Source organism: Tachyglossus aculeatus, chromosome 7, assembly GCF_015852505.1.
Source record: "Tachyglossus aculeatus isolate mTacAcu1 chromosome 7, mTacAcu1.pri, whole genome shotgun sequence".
In the NCBI taxonomy this organism is placed as follows: Eukaryota; Metazoa; Chordata; class Mammalia; order Monotremata; family Tachyglossidae; genus Tachyglossus; species Tachyglossus aculeatus.
The window spans coordinates 58,525,231-58,545,998 of record NC_052072.1 but is presented as its reverse complement, the minus strand read 5'-3'; the positions used below and the strand labels follow the sequence as shown (position 1 = coordinate 58,545,998).

Below are 20,768 nucleotides of genomic sequence, written 5' to 3'. Positions count from 1 at the left end.
CTGTGGGCCCCCATGTGGGACAACTCGATTACCCTGTATATACCCCAGCGCTTAGAACAGTGCTTTGCACATAGTAAGCACTTATTAAATGTCATTATTATTATTATTATTACTATTATTATTATGGGACAAGAAGATAGGAGATCTAAGCTGGATAGAGCTCCAGCTCTGCCGCTGGCCTACTGTGTAATGTTAGGCAAGTCACTTAACTTCTCTGACTTGTTTCCCCATGTGTAAAATGGGGATAAAATACAGTACAGTACAGTGCACACAGTAAGCGCTCAATAAATACAATTGATTGATAAAATAGATTGAGCTTTTGTGTGGAACAGGGAACTCTATCTTATCTCATAACCTTGTATCTATCCCAGAACTCAGCACAGAGGAAGCACATAATAATAACTAGCATTATTATTTTGGAAGCATCAAACTGAAAATGGGCAGAATTATTTCACCCAAAGACCAGCTTCATTCAAGTCTCCAAATGGCTTCATAGAAAGAAACCTATTGCCATAAAGTTCTGGTTTGTAAATCTTTTATTAAAAGAGTTGTCTTTCCACAGTAGTAAAGCTTTGGCACTTACAGTATAAAAAATAATCAGCAACCATAATTACACCAAATTCCTCTTGACAACTGCATTCTAAGTGTCTTCAATACAATTTTCTTTTTCCATATAAAATCACTTAAGGGGAAAATTGATAAATAACAGGTAAGAGATAGATATGGCTAGAAAATTACTAGAATCATTTAGAAAAAATAGGACTGTGCATATTTTAAATATCACAGGGAGAGGGGTATACAGTTCCTACATTATTGCCGGCTGCTCAAGTTAAGTGAAAGCAGAAGTGTTTGGTGGACTTTCCCAAATCTAAGTTTAATAGCTCATTTCCATGCAGAACGTGGGGTTGACTTCATGTGCTCTCACGCCACACATCAATCCCAACCAAACTGTGAGATTAAAACTCATTCCTCCAAAAAATAAAAAACAAAAGCAACCCACTGAACGGTCTTCAACCCTGGTTGAATCGATACCGTACTGCTATCTATCGAGGAAAGTCATAAACACTCCCAGGGTGATGCTTGAAGAAGCCATGAGCTGAGCTTAAGCTGGGGAAATTACTCCAGAGCAGTGGACATTGGGCACTTTTTTCTTTTTAATTATTAGCATTAACGATCTGGTTTGCTTGCATCACTCCGGTCTGGCTGGCGTCTTTCCAGACATGCTTCCTCGTGCTTCATGGGGACAAGAGTTTACTTTTCCCGAGAACTCTCTGTGTCTGCCTGGACGTCTAGAGGCAAGAAGCACTCAATAGGGCAATTCACATTCTGTCCAAAGGAAGGAAACAAAGCATTAGTGATCGATATGGTAAAAGGAACAGAAGAACAATTAACCTTCTGCCTCTGGGACGGTGGAGGCTTCAACCCGTAACCTGAACGCCGTGGATTTTGAGTTCAAATGTGTCAGCTGGCCTCGTAGCAATTTATGGGAAATGACTTCAAGAGAAAATCCATTTCTAGGAAAGGGGATGGGGACAAGGGGAGGGCCATTTGGGCGAATGCTCTTATTTTGGGGGTGGCAGTGGTCGTTGGTCACTTACGGTATTGGGTCTCTGATGGTATTTCTGGGTATACTGATTGTAATGCCCAGGGGAGCCTTCGGACACGGTCTCAGCACCAGGCCTACGACAGTTATCGCAGCGCCAGCCCTGCCAGAACAGAAGAGAAGAGGTCTGAGAACAGCAGGGATATGACCAGCATGCACTCTTCTTCGAGGGCTGTGAGCCTGACTCTTCCCTTGGAAGCATCAAGGTCAGAGCAGCATACCCCGCTCGGAGCCTCGCCCCATGTCTTTTTAGTCTCTGCTGAAGGCAAGTCTAAAATCCCAACCCGTATAGGGAACCGTAGGCCAGGATCTGACCGTGGGAACGCTGAGTGGAGAGGACCCTCCCATTGCCCGCCCTGAACTGGCAAAGACCCAGGACCATCCCTTGCCCAGTAATCCTCCCTTCCAGTCCCAAAGCACTTATGTACATATCTGTAATTTATTTATATTATTGTCCGTCTCCCCCTCTAAACCATAAGCTCATTGTGGGCAGGGAATGTGTTTGTGTATTGTTATATTGTACTCTCCCAAGTGCTCAGTACAGTGCTCAATAGGACTTTTAGACTGTGAGCCCACCTTTTAGACTGTGAGCCCACTGTTGGGTAGGGACTGTCTCTATATGTTGCCAACTTGTACTTCCCAAGCGTTTAGTACAGTGCTCTGCACACAGTAAGTGCTCAATAAATACGATTGATGATGATGACTGTGACTCGAAAACAACGGAAGATGAGCCAATGGGCAGGGTCACGGCTGGGGCAGACTGCTGGTGCATCTGGGATAATGCTAATCACTGGTTAAGTGCTCTACTAAACGCTGGGGTACAGACAAGATATACAGGTCAGACACAGTCCCTGCCCAACATGGGGCTCACGGTATAAAGGAGCGATGAATAACCCCATTCTACAGATGAGGAAACTGAAGCACAGAGACGTCAGGTGACTTGCCTTAGGTCACACAGCTAAAAAGTGGCAGAGCTGGGATTATATCTCAGGTCCCCTGACTCTGGAGACTCTGCCATGCGGCTGGACTAACTTCCCTCAAGTAATCCATTGGGAATTGCATCCGTGAATTTGGCCATATTCCTTTTGAATCTGCTGCTATTTTTGGCTAGAACTCAGAAAGTTTCTATCCATTAAATCCATAGGCCATTAGGAAAATGAAATGCCTTTTTTCTGTCTCCCTTTTATAAGGCTGCTCAATTCACCAGACTGAAAACACTCCAGCTTAATTCCATCTGGCATCTATTCTGTTCTGCAATACCTTTAAATGGTATTTTTAAAAATTTTTTCATTTTCAATCATAATTACTGAGCACTTACTTGGTGCACAGCACTGTACTAAGTGCTTGGAAAAATACAATATAACAATAAACAGACACATTCCGTGCCCCCAACAAGCTTACAGTCTAGTTCTTACTATGTGCCAGACACCGTACTAAGCACTGGAGTAAACACAAAATTATCAGGGTGGACACAGTCCCTGTCCCACATGGGGTTCACAGTCTTAATGAGGTAACCGAGACACAGAAAATTGAAGTGATTGGCCCAAAGTTACAAAGCAGATAAGTAGCAGAGTTGGGATTAGAACCCAGGTCCTCTGATGCCCAGACCTCAGCTCCTTCCACTAGGCCACATTACTTCTCACTTTTTCCAAACCTCAGCTGCAAGGCCCAGGATTAAAATGAACTGAAAAAGCTGAAAACAGTTGATGGCGCCTCCCCTTAATGGTACCTCAGATCTCCATCCCAAGACTTAACAGAGTTTTGAGTCATTTCCTCTTTTCAATGTTCTTCTTGAGCCAAGACAACAAGAATGCATCTCCTCTACATACTATTCCAATAACCGAGTCGCCAAGATTCACCTACCTGTTGTCCTCCAAAGCAAGTGCAAGAACAGATGGCTCCCAGGTACTCCTTTTGCCACTGTTGTCCTACATGGTACATCTTCCCGTCATCATAGCACGTCGCCTCATCTGCAGAGAGAAGCCAGAGACCAAGGACGTTGGGAGGGAAGTCGAGGCCGAGCTAGTCAGGAAACGTCCGTGGACTGTTCAGTTCTCCGAGATTTTCTGTCTGGGACCTTTCTGCACTGGTGGAAAGGCCAGTCTGATGATGGACAGTGATGCTGGATGGCTGGGAGGGAGCAGGGCAGGATCAGTTGTTGGGAGAAATGGGAAGCCATCATGGAGGAGGTGTGGCTGGAGGGACTGGACACAGGCTTTAGAGGGGAAAATAGGTCTGAGGTCCAGCAGGGGACTGGCCCATTTTGGCCACCCTCTTCCCACCCTCCTTTCCAACTGCAGACTTCCCCCTCTCTCCCTCCCCCTTAACTCCCATCTCCGTTTTCCCCATGCTGCTTCTCAAATACGAGATAGAGTCAGAATAGATAGAGTAGATAGAGTCAGAAGGTCACAGGTTCTCATTCTGGCTTCGCCACTTGTCTGCTGTGTGGCCTTGGGCAAGTCATTTCACTTCTCTGTGCCTCAGTTACAGTCCCTGTCCTGTGACCAACCCGATTTGCTTTTATCCACCCCAGTGCTTAGTACAATGCCTGGCACATAATAAGTGCTTAACAAATACTACAATTACTATTATCTCTACTTTTCCTCTTTCCCCACCTGGTTGCTCCTCCAGAAACTCCCCTGCCCCAATCTCTCCTGCTTCCAGGAGCAGCAGAAGGATGTTGATTGTTCAGAAATCCCTGACATATGACCATAAGCTGTAACAACCAATCATTATCTGTGCTGTGTTATAACAATAATATAGAGTAGCTTTTCTTAATAAGAAAAATATGTCCTGAAGCTGTAATACTTAAATAAAGCTTGGGATGGGACAACCCCAAAACATGCTTTATGGTGGCAAGGGTTAAATGATAAGGTAGAAATTATTGTTTAGAAATCTGATCATAAGGACTATAAAAGGATCATAAGGACCCCTTCTAGACTGTGAGCCCGCTGTTGGGTAGGGACTGTCTCTATATGTTGCCAACTTGTACTTCCCAAGTGCTTAGTACAGTGCTCTGCACACAATAAGCGCACAATAAATACAATTGAATGAATGAATGAAAGAATAAAATTAACATAGCCATCATATAAGTATGCAAGTAATTGTTTGGAAACATAAGCTACTGAAGAAAATGTTATAAAACTTTACTGTATTTACTTAAAAGCAGTCTCTGTCTTGGCTCAGTTTCCTCTCCATTCAACAAGGAGATGAACAAACCCAACAAGGAGATGAACAAACCCAGATTTTTCCATGGATACTGAAGCTCCTTATGGGAACTTTTTTTTAACTGAAACTCCTTCTGAGTTTCAGTAATCTTAGCTCGACCCTAAAGATTGGGAGGGTTAGAATGGTGTATGTGCCTTTACTGCCTTTAGCAGTGACCAGGGACTGGGTCTGATTCCTTGGTCATGGGGAATGTGTTTGCTCAACTGTTGTTATACTCTTCCAATTGCTTAGTACAGTGCTCTGCACACAGTAAGTGCTCATAAATATCAGTAATTGATTGAATGACGGATATACCACCCGTCCCCTTCAGGCACTGCTCACACATCTTCAGAGCTTAATCAATCAGTTGCACCGGCCGTGCAAATATCTACGGGATACGTACGGGGGTCACACTTGAATTCTCCTTTTCCGTTGCCCAGACACGTGCAGCTCAGCATCTGTCCATTTTCTCCCTGGCGGTCCCACTTCTCTCCAATCTTGTAGTTCACCCCGTTGTCATGGCACCACTCTGAGCAAGCACAAGAAAGGATGAAGAGGCAGATCCCTGTACAATCTGTTTCCCACCAGCCATGCCTGACTCCCCAGAATTGGGTGACACCAAAATGCCCCAAGATCTAAACCTCGGATTTGAAGGGAGGGATGAAAAGGGAGTATTTCTAAGGGCCTCTGGCATATAGAGAATTTTCGGAACTTCACTGGATTCTGTGTTTGACGTTGACTAGCTCCACTGCCAATATGGCAGACCAAGTAGGGAAGGAGAATCATTCCCTGGGAATTCTGGTCACAGGGTTAAATTATAGAAGAACTAAGGTAGGCCGCAGGCTTAAAGAGCATGGGCCTGAGACCATGGGTTTTAATTCTGGCTCTGCCCCTTGTCTGCTCTGTGACCTTAGGCCAGCCGCTTAACTTATCTGTGCCTCAGTTTCTTCATGTGTAAAAGGAGGATCAAATCACACTCCCTCCTACTTAGACTTTGAGCCCCAAATGGGGCAGGGACTGGATTATCTTGTATGTACCCCGGTGCTTAGTACAGTGCTTGGCACAAAATGAGCACTTAACAAGTACCATTTAAAAACCCAAAATAAATCCAACAAAACAAATGAACAAAGAAAAAAAAATCTAGCGGCAGGGAATTGTTCTCTTTAGGGAAGCCAGAGCCCTGAGGAATAAGACTATTTCCATAAGACAGTAACAGGCAGTAATAATTCCCACAGATGTGATGATCCAGATCCCATAACTTAATTCATTATCAACAAAAAGACAATTGTAAACCCTCATGCCGTAGGATGAAACTCAACAGATGAAACAAAGTCGAAGTCCCAATTCAAGAGAGACACTTGAATACACTCAGTCGTGTAACTGCCGTGTGTCTGAGAAGCCTTTCTTACTTGGGTCATGACGAAACAAAAGCACAAACTTCCCCCTCTCTCCCCAACCCTAAATTCCAAATTTCCAGTGAATAAATGGCACACATCTAAATCACATTTTGGTCTAGTGTTCCAACCAGATGGATCTTGAGTTTTCAGGAGGCAGAATAACACATTTCTATTTTCCTAAGCCCCATTTAAATCAAATTTGAAGACCATGTCTACTTGCACAAGGAATCATCATGCTGACAATGCTGAAAATGGAAAAGTTGGGCACTTCTCTCAACAAGAAACATAACTTGCTTTCACACATACATATTCCTGATCATTTCCACCACTGAACATCACCACCACCTACTACTGCTGAAACTACATCAAGCCCTATTGTGGTGTGGAGAATAGTTTTAGAAAGGATTCTCTCCTGAAGGGTAGAAAAACAGAGTTACTTTGAAGATGTATTTTCCCTTTCTTAAATAAAGGCTAGCAATGCCTGGCATCCCAGCATCTGGCATCTGGCTAAGCCCATTGAAGGAATTTGTTAATGAAGTCTAATAGCAAATATCTTGAGAAAGTAACTGGTAGCCACGAGGGATCGGGATTTCCTGTAAATAAACAAAAGTTCAATGTTGGAAAATTCTGTTGTCTCCCTTTGAAGAGTATCCAGAAGCCTTGGGGAGAGCTATCTTAAATGAATAAATGAATAAACAAATGAATCCCTTGAAGAAATTCTAAAGCTACAGAACAGAGAGATCTGGTATTTAAACTACGGGTCAAGTTTCTTGGCCTTGGGGAATCAATAGGCTTCTGTTGATGAGACAGCAGTGACTTGGTGGCCAAGAAGCAAAATGACATTTTGTTTCGGAATTACAATGGCTAGAAAGCAAAGGGGTTGGTGATTTGCGGCAACCCCAGTATAATGCATTATTCAACAAGTAGAATTTCCCATCATCCCTTGATGATGCAAAACCATACTTTGAGCTAAACGGTCCCCCTCCGTTGGCTCCATGTTTTGAGGAGCTGGTGGCCTCTGCCAAACATGGGGAGGTGCGACGTTAGCGCAACGGCATGAAATGGAGAGAGACGGACGGATGGGCGGGCGGAAGCCAACTACTCACTAGAAGAGTCACATCTGAAATGACCACTGCCGAAGCCTAAGCACTGGCACCAGAGTTTAAAGCCTGATTCTGACAATCGTTCCCACTCATCTCCGACAGGGTAGTGAGAAGCCGTGTAGGGATCGAAGCACGTATCGTCTGCGCTCTGGGACAGGCCTGCATTCACTGGAGAAGGAGAGACAAGTGAAAACAACAAAAGTTTGTTACGTCCTTGGAGAAAAACCAAAGCTTCACTGAATACCGGATCAATCAACAGATGGTATTTATTGCGCTCCTAGCGAGTGCCAAGCTCTTTACTAAATGCTGTGGAGAATATAAGAAGAGTAAGACACAAGATACTTGACTTTGAGTAGCTTGAAGACTAATGGGACAAACGGATATGATTTGAACACTGGCTCTTTAGTTCATTTCAATTTCTACTCATTTTGTCTTGTTTCCCACATAATAATTTCATCATTGCTTGGAGCAATAGTGGCAGAACTATTTTGAAGGGATTGGCTCCTTTCCATTCTAATAGCCAAGAATCAAATCCATCATCTACCAATCTATTTCTGGGACGTGGGTTATTTTTTACGAAAGTTAACTTTAGTGTTAGTTTCAATATGTTGTCTTCTAATAATCTTGTGAAACATTTTTAAGAGCTGGGGGCCACTTTAGGGAAGGCTGCCAGCAATGCCAGGACTGGGCCAGATCAATGGTCTTGGCAGTCAAGACCATTGTGTCTCCAACACAGGTAGCATGTGACAGCTGTCTCCCTAGGCATTCATCCCCATAGTTACGGATGGACCACCTAATATTTCAAACTTTGCCCCCCTCTAATGACACATCATAGATTGCTTCTCCCACCATATTATCTATGGCCCTCTTGAGCCTACTGTTATTTTTCACCCACAAAAACAACCAGTCCAAGTAAGAAGACAAAATAGAGATTGGAGGGCTCAGAAAAGAGAAACTAGATCTCTCTCTTTTGGTTTAACATGGCCATGATGTCTGAAAACCCTCATTTGATATTATTTGAATCAACTGGAATGCCTATGCAATGGTTAGTGCAGTTTCTCGTGGTCAGTCATGCACACTGGGAAGAATGGTTTTATGGGTTCACAGTCTCCTGGGAGCAAAATTGCCCATCCAGTTGATGTCAAAATTTCTGGCAACAGACATCACTTCTCTGGGTTGGATTTAAGGCCTCTCAGCGGGATTTTGAGGGGTATAATACCAGACCTTTTCTCCTTCCCAGCCTTCACACAGAAACCCCTCTATACAACTTCTTTAAAAGAACTGATAGAAGTAACACTCCAGGACACACATCCAACCTGCACCAGTGGCTCAAATCCCTCTCATCTGTATTAAAAGAATACTCATCAGGGGAGAATTGGACCCAAAGCGGTCATTATGTGGTTCTTGGAAAAAATTCATGGATCAAAAGCAGTAGCTATTTCTGGCCTCCAGGTGCCTAGCCAACACCTTGTTCTGGGAAAGCGAGGCCTTGTTATTGATGCTTTGAAGGATCCAGTGGAAAAAAAAAGACAATTACACTGGATTGAAGTTGGACTCATTTCCTTACAGGGAGCATTTGGACAATTTGATGATTCAGAGCTTCTGGGGAGGAAAAAAAAACGTTTGGTACTAAGGGGAAAGGAACATGGCCCAAATCACAGACCCATCAACCTACCAGTGTTCCCTACGGTGACCACCTCCTCTCGGACTTTGTGTCTCTTCTGGTCTTTCAGGGCCTCAACTATGATGTTGTAGGTGGCGCCTCTGGTCAAGCCGGTTAGCGTGGCACTGGCAGATGTTCCAGGCACTCGGAACTGGAAGTATTGGTAAACCCGAAGGTTGGAAAACATTACCGCGAAGAAACCACACGGGCTGTTCTAACCTCCTTCCCATAGGGCGGCTCTATGAGCGTCTAACTGTAATGAGGGGCTGGAAAGCGAGAACTGCCTCCTGAAATCTCTCTCTGGGGTCCCATCTGACATCGCTGGGTTGTCTGGGCATGAGAGGTCTTCCACAGCGAGTACCCAGTGGCTGTATATTTTCATTCGAATGGGGCAGACCCTGGAGTCAATAATCATGCATTGTGGATCTCCAGACATCTATCTCCAAATCAGGAGGAGACCCGCCGCCCTCAAGCCTCAGGAAAGGAGGCAGTAATGGAAATGCCACTACAGATTTATCAGTGGATTCAGAGTATATCGCACTGCTGCAGATTCATATCAGTAAGGGAATCAATGAACATTCAGTTCAGTAGCTCCTCTTCTCACCCCTTAAATTAACAAAGACAGAATCCAGTAGTCAGAATGATTAAAACCACAACACACCACGGGGGCAACATGGGAAGGCTACATTTCCTGGCATTATGAGTGGCCAGGAAATGAAAATAACGATAATGATGAAAATGATAAAGGCTACTGACACCAAAGCATCAGTCCCACCATTCCAGGCAATGGTAGGGTTGTCCTGGTGGGGAATGAAGCCCCATTACTACTGACTAGACTGATTCTCTTCAGTTCTGCTTCTTGGGATTATTACAGAAGAGTTCCTCTGTGGGGAAGGGAGCTCATGATAGAGGGGGCATTAAATCTACATCTCTGCCCCTGCTCTCTCTCCCTCCCTTCAGGCTCGTGTCTCCTCCTTCCTTCAGGACATCTCCATCTGGATGTCTGCCCGCTATCTAAAACTCAATATGTCCAAGACTGAACTCCTTATCTTCCCTCCCAAACCCTGCCCTCTCCCTGACTTTCTCGTCACTGTAGACAGCACTACCATCCTTCCCATCTCACAAGCCCGCAACCTTGGTGTCGTCCTCGACTCTGCTCTCTCGTTCACTCCTCACATCCAATCCATCACCAAAACCTGATGGTCTCTCCTCCGCAACATCGCCAAGATCCGCCCTTTCCTCTCCATCCAAACCACTACCCTGCCGGTTCAATCTCTCATCCTATCCTGACTGAATTACTGCATCAGCCTCCTCTCTGACCTCCCATCTTCCTGTCTCTGCCCACTTCAGTCTACACTTCACGCTGCTGCCTGGATCATCTTTGTGCAGAAATGCTCTGGGCATGTTACTCCCCTCCTCAAAAATCTCCAGTGGCTACCAGTCAACCTATGCATCAGGCAAAAACTCCTCACTCTCGGCTTCAATGCTGTCCATCACCTCGCCCCCTCCTACCTCACCTCCCTTCTCTCCTTCTACAGCCCAGCCCGCACCCTCCACTCCTCTGCCGCTAACCTCCTCACCGTGCCTCGTTCTCGCCTGTCCCGCCGTCGACCCCGGACCCACATCCTCCCCCTGTCCTGGAATGCCCTCCCTCCACACATCCTCCAAGCTAGCTCTCTTCCTCCCTTCAAAACCCTACTGAGAGCTCACCTCCTCAAGGAGGTCGTCCCAGACTGAGCCCCTTCTTTCCTCTCCCTCTCCCCATCCCCTCTGCCCTACCTCCTTCCCCTCCCCATAGTACTTGTATATATGTTTGTACAGATTTATTACTCTATTTTACTTGTACATATTTTACTATTCTATTTATTTTGTTAATGATGTGCATCTAGCTTTACTTCTATTTATTCTGATGACTTGACACCTGTCCACATGTTTTGTTTTGTTGTCTGTCTCCCCCTTCTAGACTGTGAGCCCGTTGTTGGGTAGGGACCGTCTCTATATGATGCCAACTTGCACTTCCCAAGCGCTTAGTACAGTGCTCTGCACACAGTAAGCTCTTAATAAATATGACTGAATGAATAAATGAGATCTTTCTTTTGTATTCTAAGTACAAGGTTTCAAGATTTCACTCCCTATTTCCATGCCAGAAACCAGTCTGCAGTATTTATTAGTTTTTTCTCTTGGCAGAAATAAACAATATCTCTCCTTTTTTATGGCTATGGAGTCAATCGTATTTACTGAACACTTCTTGAGTGCAGAGCACTGTATCCAACGATTGGAAGAGTACAATACTGATACAATATTGGGATTGCAGAGGGATCTTAAAGACTCAGAGCCTCTAGTGAGCCTTAAACAAGTTAGCTTTCCAAGGCTTCCTAGGTGTGAGGTCATTCAATCGACCAATCACATTTATTGAGCACATACAGTGTGCATGAGCACTATACTAAGTGCCTGAAAGAGTATGATACAGCAGAGTTATATTGGTTAGTTTGAATCACAACTTTTTTTTTTTAAGTGATTGGTTATTCTCTCTGGATTCTAGACAAGGAGCAGCGTGGCTCAGTAGAAAGAGCACGGGCTTGGAAGTCAGAGGTTACGGGTTCTAATGCCGGCTCCGCCGCTTGTCAGCTGGGTGACTTTGGGCAACTCACTTCACTTCTCTGGGCCTCAGTTAGCTCATCTGTAAAATGGGGATTAAGATTGTGAGCCCCACATGGGACAACCTGATCACCTAGTATCCTTTCCAGTGCTTAGAACAGTGCTTTGCACATAGTAAGCACTTAACAAATACCAAATTTATTATTGTTATTATTATTATTATTATTAAAATAGCGTTACCTGTAAAGGTTCCTCATCAGTCCCAACGGGTTGACATGAAATGATATACTCAGAGCTTTCCTGGAAGGGGGTCCAAGAGATGGTTGTCTGAGAGAGAGCTTCTTGTCCTGTAGAGGCATTTGGATTGAGGCCAAGAACACGAGGGTACGAAGGATGGTCCACATCCCCCCGATGGGAGTTATCAATTTGAATCTCTTCATCTATGCTGGGTGGGAACGGCCTCCGCCTTACAGGTGTGGCGGTGGTGGGTGGTGTGGTCCGCCTAAAGCCATGTTCCTCAAAGATCATTTGTTGCCCGACACTCGGTTGATGACCAGTAGTGCCCGGTAGTTGGATACCGTTTCCATTGTCATACCCAGCGTTTGTGGAGGGTACATCCAAGATCTCTGGTCCTCGATGATTGGGATGCGGAAGGGTTATCAGCTGGGGAATCTCGTCTAGCCAAAGAGAGGTTAGACCCAAAAAGCAAAGCGCATTAAGCTCCCGGAAACAGCAGCACTAATCGGTTTCTAATTAGGCGCCGCGATCGTTTCATCACACAATCACATGGTAGCGACATTCAGATTATGCCAAACCCTTTTTTTAAAATCTCATGATTTAAAAAAATTTTTTTTTGCAGAGGTCCTTTAGAGCTCAGAAAAAAATTCAAGGGTTAGGATTCGTCATTCCACTTAGACCCTGCTATAAGCCCGCGCGCCCACAGAACCTTCTGGCTCTTGAATGACGGGGCACAGTGTCATTGCAGCCTCATCAAGATGAACTGAGATCGTCCTTTTTCAACTGAAAAAACCTCAAGAGTTGAAATCTCCGGCTATTCATCTGATGTGGTGCAAATGAAGAGCTCTGGCATTTTGCACACAGAAGCTTTTTGCTGTTTCCAATTGTCCAACTCCATAAGGATGCTCAGAAGGTCATATAATAGAGAAAGTGCTCTGGACAACACGAGTGGACCATTTTCTTTTACGAAAGACACTTAAACCAGATTGAAATGTGAAACCTTCTCCATGACTATGCTTTGAGAACCAAAATGGATATTTCCTTTTTTTTCCCCTTTTCTGTTTGCTCAATGCCACGAAATCCATTAGTGGATTTGCAGGAATTAGATCTCCTAGCTCTTCTAGCTCAGCAGCGTTGCTTAATTACATTATCGAAAAAGTGAACACCTCCGCCCCGTACCAAACACCAGCTGCAAAGAAACATGTTTATGGTGCGGGATAATAAGAGCCACTGAAAGACAAATTATTCCCTCAAAAAATTAAATCCTGTGAGAAATGCCGCGAATAGAGACACCATCTTTCATCCTGCAAAGATGAAACCTCATTAGTCAGCCACGAGCAGACTTGCTCAACAGAAGTGGAGCATCGTTTCACCTGTCTTTCTCCTTCCAATCAGTGGCTCACTCTTCTGGTTGTTCTTCAGGGCGATGATAGAGATGGTATACTCAGTTCCAGGTTCCAGACCTAGGCGGAGGAGAGGAGCGTTAAGCTTCAGCTCTCTTTCCTTCTCCACTCTCCAACCCAACCCTGTACTAAGCGCTTAGTACAGTGCTCTGCACACAGTAAGCGCTCAATAAATACGATTGAATGTTAAAATCTTGTCCTGTACGATAAAGACACCTACCCACCATAAACAAATGGTCAAGCTTTGAATCCACAGTTCTCTCGAGCTGACACACAAATAATGCAAAGGCTGATTTCAGGTTTCTTGTGCCCACCTGCTCCCTCAGTTGAGGAGAATATCAAACTTGACTTTACAGACCAGGTGATGCCTACGTTTCCTCAGGAGTCACTTAATTATCACTGCTCAAATTCACCAGGTTTGTTGGACCATAAATCAATTCATTAAACATATTTGAGTGCTTACTGTGTGCAGAGCACTGTACTAAGTGCTTGGGAGAGTATTATGTAAGAGTTGATTCCTGCCCAGATGTCAATAATTCAAACAGCAACAATTTGCTAGTTCTAATGCTAGCCCAGTAGTGCTAGAGCACAGGGGGGTGGTGGAGAATCTTGGCATTACGATTCAGAGGTGTATGTCCTCCCTAGGTCACAAGAAGCAGTGTGGCCTACTGGTTAGAGCATGGGCCCGGAAGTCAGAGAGATCTGGGTTCTAGTCCCAGCTTTGCCACTTGACTGCTGTGTGGCTTAGGGAAAGTCACAGCTTCTCTGTGCCTCAGTTACCTCATCTGTAAAATGGGGATTAAGAACATGAGCCTTACGTGGGACAGGGATTGTGTCCAACCCTATTTGCTTGTATCCACTCCAGCACGTACAACATTGCCTGGAACTTAGTAAGCGCTTAACAAATACCACAATGACCACAGTTAGTACTCTCTCCACATGCTTCCCCTCTAAAAGTTTCCCAACAGGCATGCCCAGGTCCAGGCTGCCAAACTGACAGGTAGTTTTGACTGTTCCTTCCACTACCTTTCTCAGTCAATCAATGGTTATTACTGAGTGCTTACTAGGTGCAAAGCACTGTACTTAGTGCTTGGGAGAGTACAAGTGCTTGAGAGAGTTACTGGACCACAATCATCCCTACTTCCAAGCAACATGTCACTACCAACTCATGAAGACGTCTGTTGGCACCAGAGGGGGCTTGGGTGGGCACAAATGGATTCTGCTCAATAACTGAAGCACCGTCTCCCAGTTAAACACTTTGGCTTGAAAATAGCACCAGTAGGGACTGATTCAATCAATACTTTAAGAGAATCAAATTTCCCACAGATGACCTGTTTCGTAGGAAGAAGGCAATTGTTAACGGGTTTTATTTCTGTTAGGACTGAGGTGGACAAACTGAACGGGCCTGGAGTCACAAGATCCTGGTTTCTAATCCCAGCTGTGCCACATGTCTGCTATGTGACCTTGGGCAAGACACTTAACACCTCTATGCTTCAGTTTCCTCATCTGTATAATGGTGATTTAAAGTGTGCGCCCCACGTGGGACAAGGACTGCGTCCAACCTGATTAATCTGTATCTACCCCAGTGCTTAGAACAGCGCTTGGTTCATAGTAAGTGCTTAACAAGTGCCATGGTTATTACTATTATTAATTATTATTCCCTCCCTCCTCCTGGAAGGGAGATAATCGGAGGCTGGGCCAGACCACCTTGTAGTACCTGGTGATATTTGAGGAGGGCCCTTAGAGTGAGGTGGGAAAATCCAGACCCGGAAATGGAAATACCAGTGATCGTGGCCTCTGTGACACCAGGGCGGGGCCGAGGAACGACCTCACGAGGAACGCTTCCGGGCTTCTCATACTTGATGATGTAGCCGGTGATCTTGGCTCGCGGTGGCTGCCAGGACAGGAGCAAGGAATTGCTCGTGGTGGTGAGGAAATGCAAGTTGGAAGGAGCATCAATGGCTAAAAGAGATGGAAGTTTGGAAGCGTTGTCAGTCACTGAGAAGAAGTGTGGCCTAGTGGAAAGAGCGCGGGCCTGGCCGTCAGAAATCCTGGGCTCTAATCCCAACTCCACAATTTACCTGCTTTGTGACCTTGGGCTTCACTTTTCTGTGCCTCAGTTCCCTCATTTGCAAAATGGGGATTCAAAACCTGTGCTCCCTCCTACTTAGACCATGAAGGATCGGCTTATCTTATATCTACCCCAGTGCTTAGTACAGTGCTTGGCACACAGTAAGGACTTAACAAATACCGCAATTATTACTATTATTACTCTCGGGAATGTGACCGAGGCTTGATCCCCCCACCCCAAAAAAGGTTCTCCTGAAAACACTAGGGAGATAGAGGATGAGCCGCAGAATGGGGCACTGGAATAAAGACAGTTTGACAGCAGACAGTCAGTCGTCTTACCGGTGGAAGCGTCGATGACGACCGGAGAGCTGCGGGCGTTGTCGTTGAGAGAGTAGAGGTGGATTTTGTAATCCGTGCCTGGGTGTAAACCTGAAATTGGAGGAAGAACAGGTGTACTTGGTTCTCCCGCTGTCCCCTTCCCACCCAGATCCAGGGAATACAATCCTGTGAGTGGGTGGACACATGGGGGCTGTTGTTCTTGCTCCCGTGTGTCTCAGTCCTGTCTCTCCCCAGCAGCAGCGTGGAATCCCACTCTCTATTGCTCTTCTAGCAGTCTGTCTCCCCTCTAGACCGCAACCTCAGGGAATGTGTCCGGTTATTGCTATATTATACTCTCTCAAATGCTTAGTACAGTGCTCTGCATGCAGTAAGCGCTCCAAAGATGACTGATGACTTGAACTTCATCACCTCATCCTTGGAAAAGGTCACCCACATTTTTCCCTCACTTTCAGGAAAGGGGTAAACCCTTGCAAGAGCTTTCGAGGCTTTCAATGAGGGCTGGAGAGTTTGAGGGATGGATTGATGAAAGAGCAGGAGTTGGGACAAGCGGGGGGATGGAGGGAATGGAGTAGGGGCTGGAAACACTGCCCTCCCTTTTGGGGGTTTAAACTGAGTCACAGAATTTGACCACTTTTAAATGTGTGGGTGCACACACACACACACACTTATACACTCCCCCTCCATCCATGCAACTTCATTCATATTTATTGAGCACTTACTGTGTGCAAAACACTGTACAAAGTGCCTGGGAGAGTACAATGTAACAGTAAACAGATACATTTCCTGCCCACAATAAGCTCACAGCCTAGAGGGGGAAAAGGATATTGATATACATGAATACATTAATAACAGAAGGACAAGTCCCCTTTGTTTGGGTATATTAGTGCGTGTCCTTTTATTTCTTCCATCTAAAACTGCCAGCAAAGCCCAGCAGACAGATCATGGACCTGGGAGTTGGAGGACCTGAGTTCAAATCCCAGTTCCACTACTTATCTGCTGTGTGGCCTTGGGCAAGTCACTTAGCTTCTTTGTGTCTCAATTCCCTCATCTGCAAAATGGGGATTCAATACTTGTTCTCCTTCCTACTTTAGACTGTGAGCCCCATGTGGAACCCCATTATCTTCTATCTACCCCAGTGCTTAGTATAGTGTTTGGCACAGAGTAAGTGCATAACCAATACCACTATTATTTTTATTATCATTGATAAATGGTTTTACCTTACTGCTATTCCTGTGGGCATTTCATATGCCTTATTATGGTGGTAAGCATCCTGAAGACACTCGAGAAATACTTGTTGACAAAGGATGGTAGCATTCATTCATTCAATTATATTTATTGAGCGCTTACTGTGTGCATAGCGATTATGGTTAAAAGCCTGTGATAGCTTCAGAATTTTTTTGCAAGTTAACCCATAAAGCCCTCTAAAGTGCAGCACCATTATTCATGTGTTAATTCCATCTCCTATGGTCAACAGGGAGGGTAGTCCTAAAATCTTAACTCAAGCCAAGTGGAAATTTCTACAGCAGTCAAGCCAAATATATATACATTTAGACACATGTAGATATAGACATATCGATTTATATTATATTCATTCAATCACATTTATTGAGCGCTTACTGTGTGCAGAGCACTGTACTAAGCGCTTGGGAAGTACAAGTTGGCAACATATAGAGACAGTCCCTACACAACAGCAGGCTCACAGTCTGTTTGTTAAGCACTTTCTATGTGCCAGGCACTGTATTAAGTGCTGGGGTGTTTACAAGCAAATCGGGTGTTTACAAGCAAATCGGGTATCACACCTTTGCCACAATTATCTGACTAACTCTAGGGAACACATGTTTTGCCCTGAGTAAATCATCTCATCATTTTCTGTATTCTGGAGTACGTCAAGATGACATACTGCAGCCACCCAGACTGAGCCCCCTCCTTCCTCTCCCCCAGTCCCCCTCCCCATCCCCCCCACCTTATCTCCTTCCCCTCCCCACAGCACCTGTATATATGTATATATGTTTGTATGTATTTATTACTCTATTTATTTATTTATTTTATTTGCACATATTTATTCTATTTATTTCATTTTGTTAATATGTTTTGTTTTGTTGTCTGTCCCCCCCTTCTAGACTGTGAGTCCGCTGTTGCATAGGGACCGTCTCTATGTGTTGCTGACTTGTATTTCCCAAGCATTTAGTACAGTGCTCTGCACACAGTAAGGGCTCAATAAATACGATTGAATGAATGAATGAATCTCTTCACTGTGCTCTGTCTACCAACTCTGCTGCATTGTACTCTCCCAAGGGCTTAGTACAGCACTCTGCACACAATAAGAGATGGACAAATACGATTGATCAATTGTTCTAGGTTAGTTCTGGCATTCAGAATGAGGGAAGGCCCAGCACTGAGAAAGCCACAGGCCCGAAATTACTTACATTCTTTTGGGCTGAAGCAGGGGAAGTTGCTTCATTAAATTAAGAGCAACATACATAGGGACCTTATTTAAATTCAATCCAGGCCACTTTAGTGCAAGTCACAGGGTCGCTAATATGTTGGAACATTGGGACCACTGGGAAGGGGGTGGACTCTTCAATTCCTCTTTCTATGAGCTCTCAAGAGCTAGCTATCTAACCTCACCAGGGAGGGATCGTGTCTACCAACTCTACTGTATTGTGCTCTCTCAGGCACTGAATACAGTGCTCTGCACAAAGCAAGAGCTCAATAAATACCACTGACTGGCTGATTGATTACCAGTGATGGTGTAGCTGCGGACATCAGGCTGGATGGTTCTCTGGATCGGATTCAGGCCATTCGCTGGGATGGCATCCACCTGGAATCCCGTGATAGTCTCTGTCTTGGTCCGCCAGTTGATGGTGATGGTCGTCTCAGTGGCATCCGTCACCCGGGCCCGGCGAGGGGGGCTGACATCTATGGGACAATGGAGTCAACAATTCATTCTTTCATTCATTCAGTGGTATTTATTGAGTGCTTACGTGGGCAGAGCACTGCACCAAGCGCTTGGGAGAGTACGAGGCAACAATAAAAGCATGCTATGACGTGATTACACTGTGCTTTCCTTTTGAAGATATAAAGGACTTTATATGCTTTAATTACCATGCTTTAGCTTAAGGGTGCCCCCTGCCTAATCCGATACAGGTGGACTACTTACTTTCCAATGTAGTAACTACACCCTGGGCCGGCTGGCTGGTCAGTGTGTCCTTAAGAGCATATATACTGACTTCGTACTTCGTAGCCACCTGGATGAAAAAGAAAGCCGTAAAGGAGGAACCTTAACACGTGAATCCTGAGGACTTACAGAAAAGCAAGTCACTCTCTGGTGCTACCAACGGTCTGCAAATCAAATCATCCCAAGACAACATCCTGATCGAATATCTCAGTTTCAAAGAAATCTCCCAAGAGATAAGAGCAGCACCGATTTCTATTGAAAAACCGAGGGATCCTTTCAAAGCAATTATTTCGACTTTCAGCCCGGGTGAGCCAAAACCTCCAGCCTGAAACTGAAATGAAGTTAACAGAAGGCTTCCCATACTGAAAGGAGTTAATGATCTCTGCCTCAGAGTAGTCATTAAGTTGTTTCTAGGGGCAGATGTGTTTGGCTGCAACCGAGAGAGGCGTTTTCAGCCTATATACTGTTTCCAACTTCCTCGTGTAGGAAGTCCGTAGTGCGTTAAACATGGCCCCAAGGGGGAAAAAAACCAAACAAGCAAGCAAGAATTACCATTAGTCCAGACACGACGGCAGAAGTGCTGTCAGGAGAAAGATTGATTTCCTTCATGGGCCCCGTTTTCTCCTTGGGAGTCACCCGCACTCGGTAACCAGTGAGTTGCACGTTGGGGGCATCCCATTTGGCGGTGAGGCTGGTCGGGTTCACCTGAACAAACTTCAGGTTTGTTGGTGAAGGGATGGCTGTCAAGATGGTGTTGAGTTAGATTACCTTGCAGGCACTGGGGCTGGGGCTCAGGGAGGGGCAGGGAGGCACAGCAGAGTAGCGTGCATTTTAGGAGGTGGGATGCTAACGGGATGAGTCTGAGTGGGGCTTTGAGAGAAATCGTGTCATTCTCGGATAGTCTCCCCAATAGGAGGAATCCAGAAACTTCTCAACGTGAGGAAAGAAGAGGACTCCTCAGAAAGACTATGGATTTCTCTAGTCTCTTCACTCGTGCTTAGACTTACCAAGGGATGACTCTGAGGAGGCAGACTTGAGTTATTTTCATCAGCATGGAAAAGCCCTTCGCCGCCCCCGCCTCCCCCGCCCACTCATTCTCCCACACAAGCCAGTTTGATTCTCCCCCTTCGTTACTTTGAAGCGACAAACACTCGTCAAATTAGGACAATTCATAGCTTTAGGCTTCCGACAGATACGGACGGACACCGCCTGACTTGTGTATTCTTTGTTAGAACCCACTGCTGGGACGCCACCTGAAGCGACTAATTGTGCAGCACAATGTACCAAGCTGACATGGCAGAGGCAGGAGAGGGAAGCATAATTACGCAGAGAGCATCTTTGCCGGCTATCGGCTCTAAGACTTTCCATGGAGTTACGTGACTTTCCATGGAGCTGTAATACTTCATTCACACAGCAGAGCGGGACAGGGTGATTAGTCTGAAATAAGGTGCGATTTTAATAGCTTGCCGAATATCTTTTGATTGTGCCCATTTTCTGTGCCACCTGAGTTTAATCAACGTCTCTTGATTCCACCGGGGCTATCCAAAAGAGGAGAAGATAGTAACTCTACTATACTCTCCCAAACACTTAATAGAGTGCCCTGCACACGGTAAGTGCTCAATAAATAGCACCGATTGATTGATTGATAGCTTACCGGTGTTTCGTCAGGACTTACGCTGCAGGGAGTGGTTCTGATTTTAGAGGATGCATGTGTGAGGCCAAACTACTTCCCCTTCGCAAAGGCTGAGTGAAAAGCACAGTTATGGGTAAGGACATACCGCATCTAGTCAAACATGAAGCAAAGCCAACAGCGGTCATTTTCAGCTTTTTGACCTCATATGCTAGTGATGCTCTTCAGCCGTTTCTTTTATGTTATCTCTGGTAATGGTCTTGGAGCCCACAGTCTCTTTTTTTTTATAGCAGATAAGCACTCGCTTTGTGTAAAGCACTGTTCTAAGCGCAGGGGCAGA

General features: G+C 45.2%; 1 protein-coding gene across 7 annotated transcripts in view; it reads right to left on the bottom strand.

The window, feature by feature from the left end:
* Nucleotides 1-518: 518 nt before the first annotated feature.
* Nucleotides 519-20,768, bottom strand: part of FN1 (fibronectin 1) — an 87,508-nt gene continuing 67,258 nt past the window's right edge. For 4 of the 7 annotated variants that reach the window (XM_038749084.1, XM_038749085.1, XM_038749079.1 and 1 more), the window contains 13 exons: nt 19,351-19,538; nt 18,781-18,868; nt 18,363-18,539; nt 15,621-15,710; nt 14,994-15,173; nt 13,182-13,271; nt 11,812-12,248; nt 8,986-9,124; nt 7,314-7,478; nt 5,214-5,339; nt 3,467-3,573; nt 1,599-1,706; nt 519-1,326 (listed from right to left, as the gene is read on the bottom strand). In XM_038749084.1, coding sequence (XP_038605012.1) covers nt 1,252-1,326; nt 1,599-1,706; nt 3,467-3,573; nt 5,214-5,339; nt 7,314-7,478; nt 8,986-9,124; nt 11,812-12,248; nt 13,182-13,271; nt 14,994-15,173; nt 15,621-15,710; nt 18,363-18,539; nt 18,781-18,868; nt 19,351-19,538 — 1,970 coding nt within the window. In that variant the 3' untranslated portion in view covers nt 519-1,251. The remainder of the gene's footprint in view (nt 1,327-1,598; nt 1,707-3,466; nt 3,574-5,213; nt 5,340-7,313; nt 7,479-8,985; nt 9,125-11,811; nt 12,249-13,181; nt 13,272-14,993; nt 15,174-15,620; nt 15,711-18,362; nt 18,540-18,780; nt 18,869-19,350; nt 19,539-20,768) is intronic. The other 3 variants (XM_038749086.1, XM_038749081.1, XM_038749082.1) reach the window with 1 other exon arrangement.